Raw genomic sequence first — 25942 nt, 5'->3', positions numbered from 1 at the left:
AATTTCCTTTCTTTGTGGACAGCTGATTTTTTCTAAATTAATTACAGATGCATTGGTATATTTTGACAAAATGTGTTTCTTTTCTTCTCCTTTCACATAAATTATACTACACTTTGAAGTGACCATTTCCAACCACATCCTTAAATCTTTTTGTTGAATGAAACCAAAATTCCATGGTAATTGATGACAGTTTTTAAAAATCCAATTTTGTCTCTTAATTGCGTTTGGTAATTCATTCCACCCATGTGGCGGGTACATTACATTACTAAATAAATTTTCACCGTCAAAAAAATGCAACTTCCTTTATAAAATAATTTCCATCAGAATTTAGAAACATCTGAAAATCGATGAGTGCTGATTCTTGATCCATTTCCTGGAACTGTCTGTGGTCAGTTGACGTTGACCGGCGCTTTTGTACCACGTGATGATAATCGTTGTTCATGATTGGCCCGCTCTTTAATACCACGTGATGATAATCGTTGTTCATGATTGGCCCACTCTTTAATACCACATGACCGTGATCTCGTTGTTGATTGACCAGAGCTTTTAGAACACGTGACGGCACATTTCGTTGATGATTGGTAGGTGTAGAACCTATATAAACACCTTTGGGGGTCTGAATGTGCATATTTAGTTTTTGCCTACTTTCATGCTTGTGCTTATTTGGTGGATGTTGGCTGTACTTGGAATTGTGGAATCCAGCACTGTAAGTATTATTTCTAAAGTCTGAATTTGTGTGTTATTTCAGCATTTGGTTTGTACTTTAATCAAAAATTTATTTTTATAGATTTTTGAAGATGTAAGTCTAGAAGTAGAACAACAGTTAATTTCTGCCGTTCGTGAATATGATCCTATTGATAACAATGAAAGTGTTCCCAAACACGTAGTAAGTTTATTTTACATTTATGGCTACTGAAAGATATATAATTTTTAGAAGTTAATGTATGTTTTCATGCTTAGTTGAAACCGTGTGAATGCATTGTTCTTTGGTTATTCGTTCCAGGAATTATAACTAATCTCTAAATTGTATTAGCACGTGGCCCTGCAAGTGTGTAATTAACCTTGTTTATTGAAATTCTGTGGGTTATCAGTTCAATTTTTTTTTTTTTTTTTTTTACAAATACCTCTGAACAATTAGCTACATAGATTTATTTTAAACACCTAAGCATTGCTAAAGGGTGATTTTTATAACGGAAATTGTATTTCCGGATCGATCTTATTGTTTGAAATTCCTATTTATAAACTTTAAACAGCCAATTTGTTTTTTTTTACAAACATCTCTGAACAATTAGTATTAAGCTAAGTGTAAATTTATTCGACTAATTTTAGTTTATTCCTACTATTTTCTCTTAAACCGCCAATTAAATGATTGTTATTGTTTTTTAAGAAAGCTGGATTATTGGTAATACTTTATACTTTCAACCAATAAATTTCACAATTTTTTGTAAGTTAAGAATAATTTGAATTTAATTTTTTAAAAATATAACCTTTTGCTGAATATCTTTTTAATAGGGTTTAGAAGACATCACCACAGATGTTGAAAAGGAGCTGATATCGGCTGTTAGAGTACACGATCCCCCCAATTTTAATCTTGGTTTTCTCTGGCCAAGGTGTGTTTTTTGCTTAAATTTTTACAACAATTCTTTTGTGATTTAGACTGTTATTTAATACAGCTCTGTTTTTAGGATAATGAGATGGAGACTCTCAACCAACCAGGCAGTGATATAATCCCTGAGGTGGCCATTTCTCTGGATCAGGTGTGTATGTATTTCCATTTCTTTTGTAATTTTTTTCCAAATATTTTTTGCTTGATTTTTTTAAAATAATTCTTTTGTGATTTAGTTTGTTATTTAATACTGGTTTTTGCTTAATTTTTACAATAATTCTTTTGGTATTTAATACTGTTTTTTTTTTAATTTTTAGGGTAATGAGTATCAAACAGGCTGGGGGTTGCAGGAAGATGATAATGCTAGTGAAGGGACAAACAACGGTGAGAGTGTTACTATTTCTCCCCCTTTTAATAGATTTTATGATATTTGTGCTGGCGTAGAAAAAATTTCTCACAAATATAAAACAAAATTCATAACATATACAACAAAATATAAAGACCTTGACCAGTTGCCAGAAGGGACATTTTTTTCAGTTTTCAGAGAGGTTCTTGAGGAGGTTATTAGACTTCTCAACCAGGAAGGAACCTTTTCCGATGTTAGACTGTGTGTGAGGGCCAATACACTTGACACCAATATAAATTTACCTTTCATGTTAATTGGTGACCTCACACTTGACCACATTTTTGATGTTTTTTTTGCTGTGGAGCAGTCGAAACGTGAGTTTCTCCTGCTGAAGATTTGCAAATTGATATCATTTTAATTAATATTGCAAATCGTGGAGGAGGTCGTAACAACGTTAAAACAAGGGCAATACTCAGTTTGGAAGCATTTTTGTCTTCGAAAAAATCAGAAATCCATATAAAAAACTCAGATAATCTTTGTATGGCCAGAGCGATTGTGGTGGGTATTTCTGGTTTTGAGGATGACAAGCAAACGTACAGACAGGTACGGGAAGACAAGAAAAGGGCTCAGAAAATTCAAGCTGTCAAGCTCCATAAGGTTGCCGGAGTGCCTCTGATCAAATGTGGATTGCAGGAGTTGGATTTATTTCAGAAACATCTGGCCCCCGAATATCAGATTATAGTGTTTTCTGCCGAAGACAGCTTTAACACTATTTACAGGGGTTCAGAGGCCAAGAAACAAATCTGTCTCCTGTATCAGAGTAGTCATTATGATTTGGTGCGATCCCCTAAAGCGTTATTCGGTGGTGTATACTACTGTCCAGATTGTTTGAAAACTTTTAAAACAGCTGAGAGGTTAACCACACACATATGTCCCAAGGTCTGTACATGCTGTAGGACGAAAGCCTATTATAGTGGAGAGCGCTCTCTCTTGTGTGAGTCCTGCAATAGATATTTTCGTGGCTGCGAATGTTTGGAAACACATAGGACAAACAATATATGTTCTGAGTTCCTTCGCTGCAGCAAATGTATGCTCACCTTTTCATCAAACAAAGAGCACGTTTGCAGTTCACAGGATTATTGTCACTACTGTAAGGTTGAACATGAACCCGAATATTGTTTTGTCCTCAAACCAGAACTACCAAAGGACAAAATCTCAGTTATATACTTTGACACAGAGACTATTCTAAAGCAGGGTCAACATGTGGCTGTGTTTGGGAGCCAGGTACATGTCTTCTGGGGAGAAGATTGTGTCACACAATTTATGAACGAATTATTTGCTGTCAAAGAAACAGTTAAGCGTGCACGTGATGGTAGGAATATTCGCACCATCGGACCAAAATATACTAATGTCAGGGTTCTAGCCCACAACTTTAAGGGGTTCGATGGCTATTTCGTCCTTGAGTATCTTTACGGCCAGGCTTATGAACCCTGTGTGGTGTACGACGGGTCCAAAATCCTTGGTATTTATCATGACCAGTTGAATATTGTGTTTCTTGACAGTTTTTCTTATTTGGCTTTCCCACTTCGCAAATTACCTGCCATGTTTGAACTTCCAGAGGTCAGAAAGGGTTTCTTCCCCTACATATTTCACACCAAACAGACCGGTGATTACCAAGGCCCATTACCAGCTAAACAGTATTTTCAACCTGAATATATGGGGAAAGAGACCCTAGCTGAGTTTGAAACATGGTACGAACAGCAGACACACCAGCCCTACAATCTGAAATCTGAACTGCTTTGCTACTGTCAAGATGACTTAAGGGTCCTGAAAGGTGCCTGTGATAAGTTCCGCTCTCTTTTTTTAGAAACTACAGGTGTTGATCCTTTCCACCAAGACATTACCATTGCAGGTGTTTGCAATAGGGTATTCCTTCAAAAATTTCTTCCTCATAACACGATGGCCATCTTGCCACCTGCAGGTTACAAGGGAAAAAACATACAGAGTCGTAAAGCTTTAATATGGCTCACTTATTTAGAAAAAAAGCACAATGTTACAATTCAGCACGCACGCAGAGTAGGTGGAGAGGTTAAAATTGGCCCATACTTTGTGGATGGTTTGTATAAACAAACGGTGTATGAATTTAACGGATGCTATTATCACGGGTGTCCAAAATGTTATAAGCCCTACACAGAACAGTCACACCAAAATATTACAATGGGTGCTCTCTATGAAGCAACATTAGACAGAGAGGCATATTTAGAGTCACAAGGTTTTCAGGTGGTCTCCATATGGGAGTGTCAGTTTGACCAATTGGTTAACACTGATATAACGCTAAAACAACATGCAGATGAGGCCATTCATTTCGAAGGTCTGACACCTAGGAGTGCCTTAAAAGGAGGAAGAACAGACTGTTATAAACTTTATCACAAGGTCGAAGAGGGTGAAGAAATCGACTATGTTGATTTCTGCTCCCTTTATCCACGGGTGTGCAAATATGGTGTTTTTCCTCGCGGGCACCCTAAAGTAATACTTGAAAACTTTGATTACACACCAGGGGCATACTTTGGCATTTGCCATGCCCGTGTTGTTGCTCCTGATCAGCTTCTGTTACCTGTTTTGCCCATCAATAGCAATGGTAAGCTCGTTTTCCCACTATGTGGTCAGTGTGCTAATGAATGTTTACCGCAGTGCTCTCATTCAGATCGATCATTCACAGGAACATGGTGTACAGTTGAACTTGACCTTGCAGTATCCCACGGTTACAAAGTGCTACAATTTTATGAAGTATGGCATTTTTCTGAAAAATTCGAAAATTTATTCGGGCCGTACATGGACACTTTCCTCAAGGTGAAACAAGAAGCTTCAGGTTGGCCCGAGGGTAAGAATCGGGATGAATACATTCAGGAATTTAAAAACAGAGAAGGTGTCACTTTAGATGTAGACCAAATTAAGAAAAATCCAGCAAAGCATTCATTAGAGAAGTTTGCCTTAATTCTTTATGGGGAAGACTTGGTATGAGGACACAGCGTGAATACACAGGTTGTTTGCTCGTATGAGAATCTTGTTGAACTCTTTCTGGACAACACAAAGATTATTCATGATGCCAGACTTGTTACAGAAGAAAAAATGTTAGTTGCATCTGCTCCTGTTGCCGGAAAAGAACCAGCATACAGGAAAGGTAATGCTGTTATTGCTTCGTTTGTTGCTGCCTATGGTAGGATGAAGCTTTATGAGGCTCTAGACTCTCTCTGTGAACGTGTCTTGTACTCAGACACCGACAGTGTCATATTCACACAAAAACCGGGTGAATACTCTCCGCCAATTGGGCATTCTTTAGGAGAGCTCACTAACGAACTTGACAGTGGTGATTACATTGTCGAGTTTGTCACTACAGGCCCTAAATCATATTCCTACAGAACCCACAAGAATAAGATGGTGACAAAATGCAAGGGGATCATGCTGAACTCCCATGCTAACAAATTGATTAACATAGAATCCATGTATTCAGCGGCTATGGGAGAACCAACAGATATTTCCGTGCCTGTCCCCGTTGCTGTTCGTCGCGACAAGTGGAATTGCCGTCTCTTGGGAGCTTCCATAACCAAGAAATTTAGGTACACATTTACAAAACGTGTGGTGGGGGAAGACACTCGAACCTACAATTATGGTTATTTCCGTGTGTAAAGATTTCTCACCTACAACAGTATCCACACACACACACACACACACACACACACACACACACACACACACACATATATATATCCTCCCGCTCACAACAACCAGTTTTAAAATGTTTGTACATCCGTTTACATCTATTGTCTCTGGGGGAACCCAGTCAGGGAAAACAACATTTGTATTATCCCTCATTCATAATAGAAACCTATTAATAACCCCACCACCCAAAAGAATCGTGTACTGCTATTCAGAGTATCAGCAAAAATTCAGCAGTTTCCTAGAAGTAGAGTTTGTAAACGGGTTAAAACCACCACAGTTTGACCCAAGTATTGAAAATTTGCTAATTATCGATGATTTAATTCATCAGGCTAAAGACAATACCGAAGTAGCTGAAATTTTTATAAAAGGGTCATATCACAGGAGTCGAAGTGTGATTCTGCTAACACAAAATTTATTTTGTCAGGGTACTCAGTTTAGAACTATCAGTCTTAATGCACACTATTTGATAGTTTTCAAAAACCCACGTGACTCTCGGCAATTTTCTCATCTTGCCACACAAGTTTTTCCTGGACGGTCGGGTGTGCTGATTGACATTTATAAAGAAGCAACAAGTCGAGCACATTCTTATTTGCTCCTAGATTTTAAACAGGACACACCTGAGGTGCTCCGTCTGTGAAGTAATATTTTGCCAGAAGAGGCCCCCAACGTTGTTTATGTACCCATATGGCTTCTAGACTCCGAAAGCACAAAAACCTCATCAAGTTTATTTCTGAAGCCACTCCAAAACAAGCCACAGCTGTCTTAAAACACACTACGCCAGCACAAATCACATCTCTTTGTGAAATTTGTAAAAATCTCCTTTGTGGCAATATCCCTCTAAGTAGCAAACAGCATTCACAGCTCTCCAAGAAAAAGAAAATCTTGAGATTATTAGGAAATAAACAGGTGCCCTTCATACAAAGGCGAAAACGTATTCACCAGCACGGTGGTGCTTTGTTTCCCCTACTTGGTAGCATAATAGTACCATTGCTCACATCCCTCATAAGGAAATGAATCAGCTGTATAAAAAATTCACACTGCTAAACACCCCAGAGCAGAAAGAAATTGAAAGTTTGGATGACAAAATGTCATCTGTTCTTCAAAGGAAAGATTTGGATGCTGAAAGTAAAGTTAGAGAATATTTAACCACTTTACAGACTTATTTAGGTCTAAAAAGACAGCTTGCACCATCAGTACACATGGAAGAAATGCCACCACCCCCACCTGTTGAAGATGTTCCTGTGAAGAAAAGAAAAAAATCATCTTTTTTCCTACCCTCCCCAAGACGGTTGAGAGCAAGAAAGCTGAAATGGGTTCGAATGTAAGTAAAAAAAACATCTTTTTTTATTTAAAATTATTTTTATTTAGAAATAAATGTTCTGTTATGTCAACAGTTACAATAACATCATTCATCCACAAATCGGGAGAATAACACATTAACAATCTGGTGCATGGTTAAGCCACGACACCTGTGTGTAAGGAAATAAATACAGTGTAAACCACAGGCTATAGACAACTTGTGTTGGATAACAGTAGCATTATACGTCCATTTTTTACATTGTTTAGTTAAAAATTTCACAATGTCCTTTTTTGGTTTGCGACCATAGCTGTCAAAGTATTCGCCACATTGTTCCTGTAGAAATAAGGCAACCCAGTGCTGCCCAGGTAGATGTGAGGGATCTGTATTGACTACAAGGAGACACGGTTTTGGTAGCATCCGTGTAGGTAGTTCATCACGTGCACACACTCCCAATGGAAATTTCTGTGTGTAGACATCCATCTGTAAAATCTGTTCAATCTGTTCAGTGTTCATAATCCAGAAGTACCGAGCGATCCCTGGTGATTGAAAGGATGTTTTCAAACTCTGCGAACAACACCACTGTAACGTTCTCGGGTAGGTGAACAGAAAATTTCAGTTCGATACGTACACTTCCTCGTCTATGAGTATTGATGTGTTCACCTACGGCATTATGGTCAGGAGAGAGGTCAAATCCATACAACACATTACCTTCTAGGTATTCTTTATAGGAAATATCATTACCCACATCACGTGTCCACTTGTTCAGTGATGTGAAAAGAGAGAGGTATGATCTGGTGTAATGACCCTCTTTGTAATTAGGTGTCAGAGGTTGACTTGGATGCTGAATACCATCAGCTGACACTACCAGATAACATAAATTGAAGTGGGCAAAATTGAATGGATTGCGACTGTACGAACCATTGAATGCTTCACTTGCAACTAGACCTATAACTAATCGAGAAGGAATGTCGCCCAGATAGATGTTGTCTCTTGTAGAATCACTCATACCTTTAGGAATCGAGTAATAGCTGACTTGCACCCTGTTTATGGGGTAGTGAATAGGATTTTTTCAAGCACAGTCAAGTGGGCTAACAGAACTTTAGGATTTAATCTCACTTTGTGCACGAAGAGGGTTGCTTCCTGAATATGAACTCTGCATTTCATGTCTGTGGTGACGGCCAATAAACAGAATTCTGGGTTACTTCGCACTAGACGAATACGTAGTGACACATTATTAACGATATATCTTGCCTGGTGACACAAATCCAGATGTAGGCGCCCTAGAAGTTCCACACTCCTTGATTTTGCAATTGAATCCTGTCGTTTACACATCCCACATTCTGTCTTGGTGAACATTTCACTGACATACGCAACGTCATCTTTCACGTACAGTTCTGTTGTTAATTGGGTACATTTGGCACCGCGATCGTAATTCAGAAGTTTTTCTAAATATGCCCTGTAGGGATAAGTATCTGCTGATGCATTGATTAATTTATCTTGTAAAAACAGATCGACCTGACTGAAAAGGGAATGAAAAAAATTGTTCACCACACTCACAGATGTGGCATCTATCTCTTTCCCGTCACTATGTGTAACACGAACTTTCAGACGTAAAAATGTTTTTCCAAAATCTAAATATTCTTCTGAAGTACCGGGAATAAAAAATTCGATGGGGCCTCCACTATCCACACTGCCTAGTGGTTGAAAAGTCACATAAGATGAACGTTCAATAGATAGGTTAATAGCCGGTTTTTGAAATAGATCTAGTTCTGACATCATAAGCTCCATGTTTAAAAAATATCTCTGCACTTCCTCTTCTTCCCTCTTCCTTTCTGGTTCAAAATGTTTTTCCAAAATCTAAATATTCTTCTGAAGTACCGGGAATAAAAAATTCGATGGGGCCTCCACTATCCACACTGCCTAGTGGTTGAAAAGTCACATAAGATGAACGTTCGATAGATAGGTTAATAGCCGGTTTTTGAAATAGATCTAGTTCTGACATCATAAGCTCCATGTTTAAAAAATATCTCTGCACTTCCTCTTCTTCCCTCTTCCTTTCTGGTTCAGAACCTTGTTTGAAATGGACTGACCGACTTCCGATGCTCTGTTTATAAAGGATCATTTGAGGGGCACCCCCTCCTAAACATCACCAATCACGTTTTGACCTGCTCTTAAAACAAGCTTACCCACAAAACGGGCAGCAGGTTTCAAAAGTGGTGTTAGAAAAGAGAATGCTGAACGAAAAATGCTACCAAGTCTGTACCCACGCTGCAAAGGTTGTCCAGCAAATGCATTTCCACCTCCCGCTTGTACCGTGTAGTAATCAATGTATTCACTCATCTTTACGAAAATGCAGCTTCACTAAAGTCTTCCCACTTCTGAACTCTAGAAACTGTCCGCTGTCTGTACAAATACTGATGGACACGGTGTAAAACCTGTGTCTCAAAAGGGGGTAATAGTCTGGGTTTTCGTATGTAAATGTGTTCTGTTCAATACAGGGAACAACACGTAACAGTGGAGCACACGTATCGCCTACTATCTGGTCCTGAATCAGGTTGGAATAAACAAAATACGCTGAGACACCCCGTTTTATATCTGCAGGGTACTTCCCACTGACAGCTCCACTCAATTTAGTACCAATCTGGTGTAAGCCAAGCATAAGACCTAAACCTGGGGAATCTTGTGGAAACACTAATGAAAAGTTTTCTGTTATATGTAAAGTCAGGGTATCGTCTGAATTAACATTTCCACTTAAACTCGGGCAGACGCTCAACATTGCATCAAGAATACTAGAGATTGATTTATAGTTTCCATGTGGAAGCACACACATCTGGTAACTGCCACCAGTAACAAGAGTAAAAACAACATCTCTTGCACTTGGGGCAAAAGAAATTTGACCTTTGATAGGTAATACACTCTCACCAACAGATGTATCTGTAAATACACGGCAGCCTTTCCCCCGTACACCTGCTTTTTGAAGTCCAAATAATTTTACTAGTTTCTCGGGCAATTGTATTTTACCTTTTCCATGCACATTTACTGAAAATTGATATTTTGCAACAGTCTTTGTGTGTATTGTAAATGAAATAAGGGGATGAACACTGTTTAACTCATCTAAAAGATGTTGATAATCTTTATACTTTAAAGAAAGCACATGTAAAATTTGTTCAGAGTCATAATCATCGCGAAGTACATGAAATTCATCGTATCCTTTTGTGATATTGTTCCACACTCCTGGTAGATGGATTTCAGAAAGTGCCACCACCCACTTCCCACTCAGATTAATTTCCCGGGGTAATTGAACTTTGAAACGTGATTAGGTGTTATCGGGATACATGTCCATACTTGCATTACTTGGTAGGGTTAGGTAAAACATCTTTGCTTCATACCCAAGAATTGTAGGATGCAGGGTATCCAAGCCACTTCACAAGTAACTGTCTCTGGCCACGCACTGTACGCTTCCCAAGTACTTTTTCAATCAGATACACGTTTTCTGGTACCTCGTTATCAAAACTGACTCTCTGTAGCTGATGTTCATAAAATGTACCTTCTATCACCTCACCATCTCTCACTTTAACCTTATATACTACAGGGTGCCTTTTGATTACTTGAGCTATGAAAAACACCTCCTCAGACCAATTCCCTCTGAACGCTTTTCGAAAATTATGGCTATCATCACTAAGAACAACATGGTCACCGATTTTAAACTTGGGTTCCGAAACTTTTGGACGGGGTCTATATAATTTAGCATAAACTGTTTCTTCATTATGCATAGTGACACTTGCCTGGTTCATCAGCATTGTAAATGTCATCGCCTTTTTTAAGCAACTCTGGCAGTTTTTCAGATTTCCATTGCTCAGTACTCGTAGCATCAACACTGTCCTTCTTGCAATGTGCTTTTTTGTAACTAATGTCATTCTACATTTCCTTCGAGACAACCAACCATCTGTTGCTTGTAAATTTACGTGACCTAGCTTTTTGGCCAACTCTTCTGACTTAGTTTTTAGCATTGGGCTGCTTGCATGCACACCTCGTGTAGGTTACAGTGGAAAACCATTGATTAGATGTTTTCTTTAAACCCACATGCAATGTCCACTCTTCTCTAAGTTTATCTTTGCTAGCTGATGATGACTGATGTTAGGAGGTTGTATTTTTACCTTGTCGTGAATAGCGATTTTTTCTGAAAGCGACAAATCTTTACATGGTATCTTGACAGGAGGTCTTAAATATACTGAAAAAAAAGGGAAAAATAAAACAAAATCAGTGCACTGTGGTACAGTTTTTAATCTATGCTAACCCACAAGATGTATACGTATGTACCTAGTGTGATCGTAAACAACTGCAAGCAAAATAATCTTCAGAATCCGATTATCATGACACAAAAACGTAAAACAACCACTCTACAGCACGATTTCTCAATAACTGACTTGGCTGCTGGCCACATGATCTTTTTGTTACGAGCGTGTGCACCATCTGCATATAGTTTATTGTTCAATCACGACCTGCATTGCCCCATTTAAGCAGTGAGTTGCTCCAGTTAAGCGGCTGTTCCGATTAACTGGTGTCCCAGTTAAGCAGAATCCATTATATAACCTTAAATTAGAAACACATGTATTTCAATGGAAATTTTGCCCAAAGTTTAAGTTTTTTATTTCAACACAGGCAGTGCAGGGGCTTACTGCAACACTTATCCATATTAAGTAATTTCAATGTAGGGAAATTCTTGGAAAAAATTACCCTACTATGTAGGGTAATTTTTTCCAAGAATTTCCCTGCAAAAGGAAGCCAGGGAAAAGGCATTAAACAAGTAAGTAGTTACACAAGTAAAGTAAGACTGGTAAAACATGTAACACAGGTGTAAGAACAGTTTTGTCCTAGGCGTTTTATAGGGGGTAATAAAGCAGTCTGTTCAGTCGTGGGTTGCTAGGACCCGTCCTGCTCTGTGATTGGTTCTTGAGCTGAGAGGAAAAATATTTAGTTCTTATTTTGCTCATACATGGCACTGAATGTTTTTTAAAACAAGTAATCCAATGACGAATTAGTATGGGATTTGGGTAAATAACATTAAAACATCGGCAACCGCACAGAATTGTGTAATCGGTGGGGGGGGGGGCATTAACGAAAAATACACCCCGTAATGTTCGCATTCTCTTTCAGCGACTTATGGCCTCCTATCCCTGTGGTACACTTTGCACATGTTCGTCTGGTTATAAAAACAAAAAAAAAATCCGAACAAAACAATGATAAAAACAAAAAAAAAAAATAAAATAAAAGGAAATTAAACCTATCATCCTATGCGCTTCCCTTACCCGAAAGTACTATCCAGATGACCTTTGAATTTCCCCAAACTGTTGGCCTCTACCACCCATGAAGGCAACTTATTCCAGTAATTTATAACTCGCTGGCTAAAATAAAACTTCCTGCAGTCCAATCTAAACATTTCCCCCTGTAACTTGAATTATGTCCCCTAGTTCTACCATCATTTATAATCTTGAAAATTTTGTCCTCATTCATTATGCCTCTCAGAGCCTTAAACACCTCAATCAAATCTCTACAGCGTCTAGTTTCCAAACTCTGCAACCCACATATTCGAAGTCTTTCTTCATAAAGACGCCCTTTTGCCGATCTCACCAGGCGAGTTACCCTTCTTTGCACCCTTTCAAGAAGCTCGATGTCTTTCTTTAGGTGCAGTCTCCATACTTGAACACAGTGTTCCAAGTGTGGTCTAACATAAGCCTTATATAATGGGATTATCACGTCCCTATCTCTACTTGCAAAGGTTCGATAGATCATCAATAGGACACCATGGGCCTTCCTTATGTTGATGATCTTGCAATATCTTGCCATTCACAGAATATGTATTCCATTGAACAACATCTGCAGCTTGCAATAAACAAAATAGTGTCATGGACTTCACGTAATGGTTATCGTCTATCAGCAATCAAAACTGCAGCCATTCACTTTTGTAAAAAACGCCAACTACATCCAGAACCTGAATTATCACTGGGAAATCAACCGATACCGATTACCAGCAATATCCGATTCTTGGGCATGACCCTTGACACTAAACTGACATTCCACATACTACAAATATCAACTGTCTGTATGAAAAAGCTGAATATACTTAAAGTCATTTATGACATGGGGAGCTGATCGCAATACTCTACTCCACCTATACCAGGCCGACCAGGCTAGCCGGGTGGGTAAAGTGCTTGCCTGGCAACCCAAAGGTCGTGGGTTCTAATCCCGCCTCGGGCTTGGATCAAAGTACTACAAAAAACCTTGGGAGGTTATGGCCACAGAAGCCAATACGCCAGCAACTACCAAAAAAAAACCTATACCAGGCCTTAATCACATCTCGATTAGATTATGGTGCTCCTGTTTATGACTCTGCCTGAAAGACTGTTAGCCTGTCTCAACACAATACAACATAGTGTGCCCAGGATTGCTCTTGGGGCATTCACGACTTCGCCGGTGCAAAGCTTATATATAGAGGCCAATGAACCTCCACTCCACCTTCAGAGAAAGATGCTGCTCCTGAATTATGCAGTTAAAATATATAGCTTTCCATCCCATCCTATCTGGTCATACCTGTATGATCCACAATGGATAAACCTTTTCAGAAATAAGCCTCTTGAAAACAAACCTACAGGTATCCCTCTACGAGAACTGTTTCAGTAGTGGAATATGCAATTAACCAATTCACATCGAGACAGAGAAATTGTACAACCTCCATGGAAAGTGTGTATACCTTCATGTGATGATTACTACTGACGTTGTGTTGGAGGTCTTTTTGGGTGATGTAGTGTGGCGGATTGATATGATGGAAGTGGAAGTAAAATTATGTATTTGTAAGTTAAGTAAAATACAATCGCGGCAACCCTTTTTGTCAGGGGAAATAATAGTGTCTTCTATTACAAAAGGCTGTCATTAAGTTGTATTTGCATGATTAAATTTTTCTCCTTAATTAGTAACCTCCACACAACATAGTTATGGCTTTATCTGTGTGCCTTGTGGCTTTGTTTAGGACTGGGTTTCGTATACCAAAATATAATAGGTGAGATTGGATGACCCATCTATCCAAATTATATCATGGTTTGAACCCGTTTTGTGTTGTGTACCTAAGAAAGGATTTAATTAAATTAATGAATTTAATGAAATTACCCTCCTTCCTTAGTGCAATAGTTTTTAATTGAACTTAATCAACCCCAGGTGATTACTAATGTGATCTGAAGGCAGCAACGAGGCAGTATTGGTAACAAAACAATCATTTATTACAATATATAAAAAAAACACATTACAAAGGAAAATACACATATATAGCTCATTCTCACTCTTATAACATTCATCTTATTAAAATTGAAAATTATTATCATTTGTTTTTAGTATTAAAATTTTAGTATTACACTGCTTTAACATTACCATGATTCATTATAATTATATTTCTCTTACACGGGCCATGCAATTAATACAACAATCTATACTATCCATAAACATATATATATATATTTGGCTATTTGCCCTTGTTAAATATCAACTGGGTACCAACATCTTTTTCACCCTTTTCTCCTCTGTTTAATTTTAAAACAGTTAACATTTAAGACTTTTCGTATTTTAAGTACATACATTAGAATATCAGACCTTTATGTTAACCAGTTAATATTCATGGTACCTATACTGTTGTGCCGCGACATGTAATACAATTAATGTGTAACATATATAAAACATAGAGAGAAATCAACTTAGAAAGGAATCATCTTTTAAAACTGCGTCACCATAATATTCCATTTAAACTATCTCTCGTTCTCATACATACATGATGAAACATTTCAGCTTACCGTTTTCCTGAATCTTTCCTTTGTTTCGATCGAGATTTCTCCTTCTCAGGACGCTTCCCTCTGCTTGATTCTGCTGCTGGAAAGTTACTTGGCTCCTTCAATATGATTTTCACCGGCACAATTCTTACTAGATAGCATTTTCACTATAGACAAAAGTCGCGACTCTTTTAATCTTCTAAGTCGAACTATTTTCCAATTCTTCTTACTAATACTATACTATCTGTTTCTCACTTAACAACAACAATGCCAACACTTTTACTTCTTCTCCCTAACTTCTTCTTTTTCTCTCCTTTGATTTTATATTCAGGGTCAAATCTTTTGTGTATCTTTCCATCGCTTGTCTCATTGGATGTTTAATTCCAAGGCCAAAATCGTAGGTGGTCCTTGTACCATGTCATGGTCAAAGAATCTGTTGACTCTTCTTCTGGACATGTAATACAATTCATGTGTAACATATATAAAACATAGAGAGAAATCAACTTAGAAAGGAATCGTCTTTTAAAACTGCATCACTGTAATATTCCATTTAAACTATCTCTCGTTCTCATACATACATGATGAAACATTTCAGCTTACCGTTTTCCTGAATCTTTCCTTTGTTTCGATCGAGATTTCTCCTTCTCAGGACGCTTCCCTCTGCTTGATTCTGCTGCTGGAAAGTTACTTCGCTCCTTAAATATGATTTTCACTGGCACAGTTCTTACTAGATAGCGTTTTCACTATAGACAAAAGTCGCGACTCTTTTAATCTTCTAAGTCGAACTATTTTCCAATTCTTCTTACTAATACTATACTATCTGTTTCTCACTTAACAACAACAATGCCAACACTTTTACTTCTTCTCCCTAACTTCTTCTTTTTCTCTCCTTCGATTTTATATTCAGGGTCAAATCTTTTGTGTATCTTTCCATCGCTTGTATCATTGGATGTTCTAATTCCAAGGCCAAAATCTTAGGTGGTCCTTGTACCATGTCATGGTCAAAGAATCTGTTGACTCTTCTTCTGGACCACTGAACGAGCAGCCAACCCTAAGTATGTCATGGCTACTGACACGGGTGTTACTTTTGACCATTTTTGGGCAAGCGAGAATTGCCTTGGAACGCTCGTGTGTTTACAAGAGAAGACACTTTATCCCATGACCTATGTGACCTTTCAACGGAAGTTCTTATAGCTGAACTGTACTGTACATGGCTTTCTCCTAAACAAAGTTACCAGTGGGCTGGGTCTTTAGAAGATATTTAATATTTTAGTTCTAATTTCGAATAATATTTGTTTGATTTTACTGGTTTCCGTCCTTGTTGATGGTATTACAATTTTTATGAATTTCGACACAATCAAAAATAAATATCAGCAATTAGGGAAACCAGATTAATACTGAATTTATCAATTACTAAGGATTTAATTTATCCGAAAAGAGAAAGGTGGGATTCATACTACTCGTAACAGTTGGGGGGAACACTCCCTGAACAATCCAACCATTCAGAAACTACATGCAGCTCACTTTTTGACAAAAGCTGAGACCCTGCAAATTTATACTTATGGCTCCAAAAGTAACACAGCTGTTGTGCTACCAACGTCAACTCTGTTTGATTACCACAATAATGCAGCATTTTCACTGCAGACCTCTATGCCATTATGATGAGTTTGACCTTACTTGCTCATGATTTCACTCCGAAGAATAAAATCTATACACTCTTTAAGTGCAGTGACAACCTTCCAAGGCAATTCTCGCTCTCCACATCCATTGATAATTGAAATAAGAACTCAAAGAATTTCATAATGAGAGTGCAGATAAAGTAGCAAGAAATTCCACTAATAATAACACATCCAGATCCCTTACACAGACTATAAATCAATCATACGCCAAATTTGCAATGAAAAATGGAGAGAAATTTGGCATAATCAGGTAAATAACAAGTTACGAAATATAAAACAGAATCCACAGCTATGGAAATCTAGTTTCCGCTCAAACAGACACGAAGAGGTTGTGCTTACCAGAGCATGTACAGGTCATACCCATCTTCCATATCACTATTTATTGTGAGGAAATAATCCACCACTGTGCTGCCACTGTGATTCAACACTAACCGTAAAGCATATTCTTATTGAGTGCACTCACTATCAGTATGCCAGAACCACATCATTCCGAGACATATTATTGGGGACAACTCCAATTTACCTGAGTTTTTCCATTAATAAACTCCGTTTATATTAATAAACGGATTAATATATTTATGCTCATATGAACTCTTTTTATTAATCCATACAATCTCTCCACAGGAACAAGCACAATATGGCCCAAGTAGCTCTTCCGCCAAAAAAAACACCAACAACAGTACCAAACAACATCAGCATAAATGAGTTTCCTGGCCCCAAGTGCCAAGCGGTAGGGACCAAGCGATTTTTCTTAAGCGAATTCTAAAGTGATCTTTCCATATGATTGTGTTCTGTTTCATTTCTAGCCACAATCTTATGCCACTCTCTTAAGTGGTTCTTCACTTAGCAGATTTTAAGTAGAACCCAGGAAGGAAAATCACCTTTCTTTTTTAGAATATTTATCCATTTTCTCACTAACAAACTAATCCTCCAGCCGCTTGGTCACTAGGTGGCACTGCTCCTTCCTCCCCGTTGTAGGGCCGGAAACCTGAAAGAAAAAATAATCCTTTCAGGGCTAAAAGGAGCAACAATGGACTTGACAAATAAGGCCTCTCCTGGAATTATCGAGCAAACTGATCATAATCGGCAGCAAGATGATCCTAATCCATCTACTGCCCAAAGATAAAAGAAAGATGTGACCCAAACCACTCTTTCTAATTTTTCATTCTCTATCAGACCAACCAGTTAGTAAATTTTCTCCCTTTGTTATACAAAGGTGTCTAGAACATATAGCTGGTCCACCAAAAATGGTTCGCCGCTTGAAATCAGGCGACCTACTGATAGAAACGACAAATCATCAACATTCTGAGCTTCTTCTTGAAACCAAACTTTTGGAGGGATTCCCATCAAAGTCACTCCACATGCCACTTTAAACTCATCTAAAGGGGTTATTGCAGAATGGGACCTCCTAAACAGCTCTGAAGAAGAAATCGTGCAAGAGCTACAAAACCAGAATGTCATAGATGCCAAAAGAATCCTTATTAAAAAGGATGGAAACCTCATTCCAACCCGCACTATCATACTTACTTTCAGTACTCCAACTCTACCATCATCAGTCAAAGCCGGGTACCTGAATTGCCAGGTAATGCCATACATCGCCAATCCAATAAGATGCTTCAAGTGTCAAAAATATGGCGGTTCCCAAACAGTATGCAGAGGACAAGCTATTGTTCCAAAGAGTTTTTCTGTCATATTGTGTGCTTGCCATCAACGTACTCGTGGATTACTCGGCTCTCAGCAAGACTACAGGCTACCATGTGTATCCAGAAAACCTGGGTTTCGTTAGTTAGATTAGGTTAGGTTAGGACAAAGATCCTCTGTTCTGGAAACTTACTCAGCTGGACGATGAGTAAGCCTGCAACATCAAGGACCGCATTGTGATTTTACTAAAAAACCTTTCCTTAGAATGAGATTCAAGTGTACCACAAAATAATGGTTCTTTTACCAGCTCATAAAACTAGCGTTATACCTCTTAAGGGCAAGGAAAGAAACTAAAAATGAAAATATTTTTCATACACCTCCATCCTACGCTCAAAATTTATGAGTTTCTATGAAGTAATCAGGGAACATGAAATCTTCCAGTAAAAGGGGGGGGGGGGGGGAAGTAGACACCAACATCTCTCCTCTTACAAAATGGGAATACTCCTTACTGTGATAACAATACCCAAAAGGAAATAACGTTTTACACAACCATTTTCAATATCTTCTGAGTCATTTTGGAATTAACAATGATAGCTCTGTGTATAATTAACGTCTAACAATCTTACCTTAGTCGGAAAAACAGATAGTATCACCAAGACCTTCGACAAAACTAACAGGAGAAGCACCTATATATAGTTTTTTTTGGTAGGTGTAGTATTTAGTTTACCACATGTCCAGTGTTTATAGAGTATCAATGTCTTTTTGTTCTCAAAAGGTCACAAATTACACATCAAGAATAATATCCACTACTGACACAATTGAAGTTAGTAACAGATATCTAAAGCAATACACAATACATATAAGGTTATTTAACAGGTATGACTATATACTATGATAAATACAAGGCAAGTTAGCTATTCCCTGAAATATATGATTAGGGTTTAGCTATACAACAAACATATAACAAAAAATTATTAAGCCATGATAAAAGAGTAAGTATATTTGACCTGGCACATGGTTAATTGATAACAGTGTAATTCATATAATCATGATCACCAAGGTTCTAATAGTCATTCCTGACAGATGATATATTACTGTCTAAGATAAACATAAGGAATGTCATCTCAAATATATGAATATGATGATCAGTATACAATTTCTTATATAACATACATTAGTAATATCTGAATTTTAACTATATTCTAGCCTACATAAAATAAAAACTTTCTTTTTTATTTTTTCATAAATATATATTTTATAATTTTTATATTACTATCTAAAGATATATATATAGATACAAACAACAAGGTAAATAACATATGGTTACAAGATAATAGTATATAGGATAAACTGGTTACATGGTAATAATATACTGAGTACAATACATTGAGCCTTTTACTCCCACCATTCTGGTGTTAAGACAAGTCTAATGTTGACTATACCTTCAAATTCTACCCATTGTGCTAGGACCCCCACTGCATGGATGGTGCAGTACCTGTCCAGTGGTTCCATGGACATTTGAAAGGATGATCCCTTACGGATGGCAGACTATTAATAGGAGGACATTCAAATTCCCTAATATTGATCACAGTTTTAAAGGGAAGGGCCTCTTGCAGACATCTTGACTTCACCCTTCCATCTGTGAATACTTGGTAGGGTTTTATTAATGGATTGGCCCATAACCCGAAATGTGGGGAAGAGAATGAGCCAGGTTTTAGGAGGCAGGCCATATTCTGGCAATCAAAAGAGATAATTGCCAGCTCTTCTGGCGCCAACGAACCTACTGCATCCCTTACAAAACGGACCTCCACCAAAACCCAATTGGCAAAAGGGACTACCAGGGCTCTATAGGGACATCTAGTTGTGGCAAACTCCTGCGAAGAACATCTGATGAGGGTCGGTTGGTCACTGGTGTACTGTTCTGGTGCCTCACGGGGAAGACGCCTTCCCAGGTGGGAGTCATCCCTTCGTAACCTCTTCGATGGTTGCGGTCCCAGTGCTCGGCATCTACGATGGCGATCAGTAAGTGTCCGGGGGGATCACCAGTGAGTCTGCCCCAAGGCGCTCCTGATTTGTGCTTTTGGAAGGGGGAAGGCTAGTTGAGTCCCCCCACAAGTTGTCATACCATGTTGCTGAGACAGGCCCATAGTCTCATGAAAAGGGAGCATAATGACGTAACTGCAGGTGGGAAGACAGCAACAAAAAAAATAAGCATAAAGAGATAAAGAAAAATAATCCATTCACTCACTCCTTCTCTCGAGTCTTAGTTTCAGACGAAAGATTTGCTTCATTTACTCATTTCAAGAGAGAAAAAAAAAGTTCTCTTATGATACTTGTACTTTTCATCTTCACTTCTCAATCACTCTTTCTTTTTCCCCCATCTCTCATCATAGAAAACACTTTCTTCACCCTTTCATTCTTCTTTTTTTTAAAAAAACCTTTGATTTATTTACAAAAGCATGCCATGCATCAAGAAACCACAAAAGTTCCCAATAAAGCCATATATACAAGTATAATAGGTATTTTGATCCAGGAAATGACACTTCCCTCTATTAATTAATGAACCCACTCTGACCATGGCAACTGACCAGAGGAGTAACTTGATATGTGTGTAACTTTTGAAAAGTTTGGATGGTTCATCTGTAGCGCTGGGTCTTCCAAACAAAATTCAATGTCTTTACAGGCTGTAATAGTTCGAGCAAATAAACATAAATTTTCATTATGGCATTTAACATCGGTTTTGAATTGGATAGTGTAAGTGTTTGTTTTCTTGGGTCAATTTAACTGACCAACTCCACCATCTGTCTACCAGTAATTCTTTGCATCACATAGACATCATGGACAAGACCCTCCAGAGTACAAATATTGGCAACACCCGGCCGGCCTCCCCGTGGCGGGTATTGGTAATGTCGGGTCTCACTAGGGGTCCAGCAGCTAACAGGCTGGATGAACAATCGGCAAAACAAACTACATAGTACATGTCCTACACACTTTTAAATCTCTGGCTTGTCCGATATAGAGAACATACATGGATATGGGAGAAATCCCAGGTGCCATCAGACCCCGAACATACCTAATACCTAATGACAACATGGGACAGTATATTTCCTAGAGTATGATTCAAATGTTCAACTTTAGCATTGCACTGGGGGTGAAAAGAAGATGTGTGAAGCTGATGAATGTTCAGTTTTTCGCACACTTGTTGGACCAAGGAAGACATAAAGTTCATACCTTGATGGCCCCCGGGTGCCAAGCGTTTCCATGTCCAAGCGATTCTTGCGTGTTTATAAAGCCTTTTTTCCTCCAAGTGACAGAGTTTTCCTTGTTTTTCTCGTAGAATTTTCCTTGTTTTTCTCGTAGAAAAAACTTTCTGTTAAGTAGCTCTACTTAAAAACACTAAGAGAGCCCAGAAGGCAAGTACCTTTTTCTTTAATTTAGTTAGCCATACTAACTTTCTAACTCTATGCTTGGCCACCAAGCGGCACTGCTCCTGCCTCCCCATGGTGGGGCTGGTAACCTGGGTGGTAAAGGCAAACCCCCAGGGCCAAAAGGAGCGGTCATGGATAAAAATCATTATCCCTTTGAGCTCAAGAGCAGAAGATTCTGCACTGTCCATGACACAAGTCAACCTAAAATACTGCGAAGAGAAGCAGAATGTCATGACAATTCTCCAAACTTCCTGGTGATTCATTCCCTATCTGCCCAACCTGTGGGTAGCTTATCACCATTCTTAATTCAGAAAATCTTGGAGTCAATTGCTGGATCACCAAAAATGGTTAAAAGACTGCAATCCGGAGACCTTCTGATAGAAACAGCCACGTCAAAACATTCTGAGCGGCTGTTAAAAACAACATTTGGTGGGTTGACAGTAGAAATTACTCCCCACAAAACACTAAATTCATCAAAAGGTGTCATCAGTGAGTGGGACCTAATTACAATCTCCGAAGAAGAACTACTCCAAGAAATCAGCAAGGGACAAGGTATTTTTGTATTGATTGCGGCCTCCAGGGTTACCCCTATATACCACTGTAGCATCTATAGGTTATTTATAGCCGGCATGTGTGTGTAAGTATATATGTGTGTTGAGATGGTTATTGTTTGCCGGCCCTGGAGCCTTAGCAGCCGGGAGGCAGGGAGCAAGCTACCTGCATCTCGACTCTCGTCCCTAGCCATGTGGAGGCGCTCCAGGAACTATCTAAATTACACTAAGTGGGATTCCAACAAGTGGAATCCCGGTTATAATAAATAAGGAGTAGGGAGGAGAAAGTAGGAGAAAAGAAAGTAAAAGAAGAAAAGAGAGCAAAACACTCTCAGGAAAAGATGAAATAGGAAAGAGGAAAACACTAGTTGGAAAATCTAAAAAGCGAGAGAGATTGAAGAGGTAAAATTTTGAAGCCTGAAGGCTTGTAATTTTGAAAGAAAGATTCTCCTAGCCGGGAATGGAAGCCCCACCTTCACCGACAAAGGGGAAATAAAAAAGTCTCAAGGAAAGAACATAGGTAATGTACAAGTGGCTATTAGACAGCCACTTAAAAGAATAAATTAAGATAAATAATAAATACTTATTTGCACCGATATGAAACATAGCAGTAAACATATTAACGAATTTCACTGCATAAGCAGAGAGTAGTAGGCATACAATATTTACAAAATAAGTAATTAAAATCTTAGCTGAAAAACCAGTCAACCAAGAAATTAACAGAAATAGTCAACCAGAAGAAATGCAGAAACATATATGCAAAACACAAAGAGACAAACAGAACTCACCCAATGCAAAGATATGCCAAAGGCAAAACCAATAAATTCTGTACAAATAAATTAGTTAACCAAGTCAAAAGCAATTCTAAATTTAAATCTAAGGATAACAAATCAAAATCAAAATAATAAGTTAAACATTAAACAATAATTAATGAATATGCAGAGAAAATGTCTCTGCACAAGTAATCTAATCTATATGTACATAACCAGCAAGTGCAAAGCTGCTATCACAAGCTGCGAAAAACAAAACTTGTTTCAAATAACAAGACACGTAGTATTAACAATAATGCATAGGTAAGCATTAAAAAAAATAAAATAAAATACCTCAACCTGCAGGGCTGAACAAAAGCTAAAACTATACATTTCCACTACAACTGGCAGTAGAAAAGAAAATAATAGCAAGACTGGAGGAGGAGAACAACGCCTCCAACCAGTCAGCCAACAAAGCAATTGAATCGGAGAGGGTGGGGAGAGGTCCATCCCACCCCTCAGAACCAAAACCCATTTACAACTAAAACTGCTAGATCAAGAACTATATGGTGCTAGCAAAAGCCCAACTGATTGCAGCTGCAATCAGGCAGGAAAGAAAAATACAACAAATAATCAACCCCGCAGGAAAACAAAAGTAAATCAAAACACAAGCAGCAAGAGAAGCAGCCAGCAGTAAAACAGTCTAGAGAGGAAAATCATCTCACTCAACCAGAACAGACAATGCAAGAAGAGAAAAACTGTCTCTTCAACATAATAATGAGCTAACTACACAAGTAATGTAAAATATAAACATTTAAGATTAACAACTGCTGATTCAAAAACACAATAAAATCAGTTACTCTCGGTTCTTAGAGCAAACAGCAAATCAAACAAAAGCACCATGATATTAACAAGATAATTACAGTATTTACAAAATACATACAATTCACAGAAAATCATTTCAGGCAGCCCAGACAGAGTCAAAGTGGGAGAGTGGAGGTCTATCTCTCCCACTCGGCCAGGCGAAACCTGAAACAAGTCTCCAGGAAAAGACGCAAAAACTCTGCATCCAAAACACAAGGCAATTTAGGAAAGGAAGAAACTCCTCTCAAAAAAAAAAATGACTACAGTAATACATATAAATATTAAGAACAAATAATGAAATCAAGGGTTATTCCTTGATAAAGCCGCCCTTATCCGGAAGATACTATTAGCAAAAGAAGAGAAGGCAGAAAGAGAGTCCGCCGACCCAACCAGGCACCAAAAATAATCTAAATTATATACATTTGTACAGATAGACAATATGTTTGACCGTCTCCTCAGAGCCACAAGAGGAGAGGGGACAAGTCCAAATCTATACAAACGAGAATTAATTCCATGTCCCGTGATTAAGAAAGTGGGAAATAACCCAAGTTGAAGCCAGTTAAAATTTTTATCTTTAATAAAAACACGAGGAAAGAAAGAGTATGTGACTCTGCCGAGAGAGGAATCATCCCAAGAGTGTTGCCACTCTTCCAAAGCAAGATTGGAAAGCCTGGCCAGATCAGCATTTGTAGAGTTCTCATAATTATTAGCAAAATCTCCCACTGAGGCAGGAGAGAGAGAGAGAGAGAGAGATTTCCTATGGTAAGACAAGAAATGCAATATAATTTCCAGGTAGATAGGGAGACGACCATTAATAACAAGCAGGGCATCAGCAGAAACAGTTCTACATTCCCTGCAAGTATACAGAAGGAAGGACCGCTGCACCTGCAGAAGGTATTTTTGGACCAGTGAATTTAGAATTCTGAAGCCCCAAGCGCCAGCCCCATAGCAGATGATGGGGATGAAGAGACACTTGTAGTAAAGACCAAGAGAAGATGACTTAAGATTCCAGAGGGAACGGGCAAGACGCAGCAGCCGGCCAGTAAGAGAACGGATTTTCTGCCGAAGGTACTCACAATGGGGAATGAAAGATAAACGATCATCAATCACCACCCCAAGGTATTTATATTCACTTTCCAATTTAACAGCCTGGTCAAGAATTTTAACCACAGGGGGACGATTACGATTCAGTAGGCCTTTCAGAAAACCTGTTTAGTTTTAGGGACTGAAATGGAGCACCACATGTGAAGATCATCCAAGATGCGGTTTGCTTTAATTTCCAGTTCAAGACGAGAATTCCCAGGGACAAGCAAGGCAAGATCGTCGGCGTAGGCAATGTTGACAATATCATCATGAGGGGCATTTAGCCAATCATCAAGGACCACATTCCAGCACACCGGGCCAAGAACGGATCCGCGAGGACAACCCCTAGAGACCGGCCTCGTAACCGAGCAAAAACCCGAGGAAACCACAAGGCTTCTATTATCGAAATAACTAGAAATTAGTTTGTAGATAGGACAGGATACCTCGGCTTCCCGAAACCTCGCCAGGACACTGCCACCATAAGGTGTCAAAGGCCCCTTTGAAGTTGACAAAGAGACTGAGAACGTATTTAGAAGGAGATGCTCGAACAGTGCCCAGGAGAAGATTAATTGCATCTGTAGTTGATTTACCTTGCGTGAAACCAAACTGGGAAGAAAAACTAAGATTTTTGGAGTTATAGTAACCCTTGAAACGTGAAACCAGAAGTTTTTCCAACAACTTACCGGGAAACGGAAGAAGGGAAATTGGATGATAAGAAGGAGAATCAACTGGATTGCCAGGACTCTTGAGGATTTTTAAGTTGGCAATTTTCCAGCGATCAGGGAAAACACCAAACCTAAGGCAAGAATTCATAAGGATAGAAATAAGAATAGGTTTTATTTTCCAGATTCTTTTAATCACAGAAACCTCCATGAGGTCCAGACCTGGACTTTTGCCAATAGTAAGGGTATTAATGGCAGAATCAATTTCTATATTAGTGAAGGGATCCTCAGAAGAAGAGCCTTCAAACACAAGATGCTGTAATCTAAAAGGAGTTTGTTCATTGCTCTCAGGAACCGAGACGTCCTGGAGAAGCAATACATCCAAGATGGCATCAACAGATGCTGACCAAGTTAAAGTTTCAGTGAAATTTGGAACATGGATCGAGGTCTGAGGAATATGTGGGTGGAGTTTAGAGGCAATGACTTTATAGAGTAAACC

The 25942-nt window shown here is 38.6% G+C and overlaps 3 protein-coding genes across 3 annotated transcripts; 1 reads left to right on the top strand and 2 right to left on the bottom strand.

Moving 5' to 3' along the window:
* Positions 1–2492: 2492 nt before the first annotated feature.
* LOC150078857 (uncharacterized) lies at positions 2493–4973 on the top strand. Its single transcript, XM_090382863.1, has one exon. The coding sequence runs from the start codon at positions 2493–2495 to the stop codon at positions 4971–4973; it is 2481 nt and encodes an 826-aa protein (XP_090238989.1).
* Positions 4974–7474: 2501 nt separating this feature from the next.
* On the bottom strand, positions 7475–7978 carry LOC150078856 (uncharacterized protein F54H12.2-like). The gene has a single exon (XM_090382862.1). It carries the CDS (start codon positions 7976–7978, stop codon positions 7475–7477), a length of 504 nt encoding a protein of 167 aa, XP_090238988.1.
* A 38-nt stretch (positions 7979–8016) lies between these two features.
* Positions 8017–8760, bottom strand: LOC150078855 (uncharacterized protein F54H12.2-like). Its single transcript, XM_090382861.1, has one exon. It carries the CDS (start codon positions 8758–8760, stop codon positions 8017–8019), a length of 744 nt encoding a protein of 247 aa, XP_090238987.1.
* Positions 8761–25942: the final 17182 nt, after the last annotated feature.

The sequence above is a fragment of the Mastigoproctus giganteus genome, chromosome 10 (genome assembly GCF_048544385.1).
Source record: "Mastigoproctus giganteus isolate SK-2022 chromosome 10, ASM4854438v1, whole genome shotgun sequence".
Taxonomy (NCBI): Eukaryota; Metazoa; Arthropoda; class Arachnida; order Uropygi; family Thelyphonidae; genus Mastigoproctus; species Mastigoproctus giganteus.
This window is presented reverse-complemented; position numbering and strand designations above follow the sequence as displayed.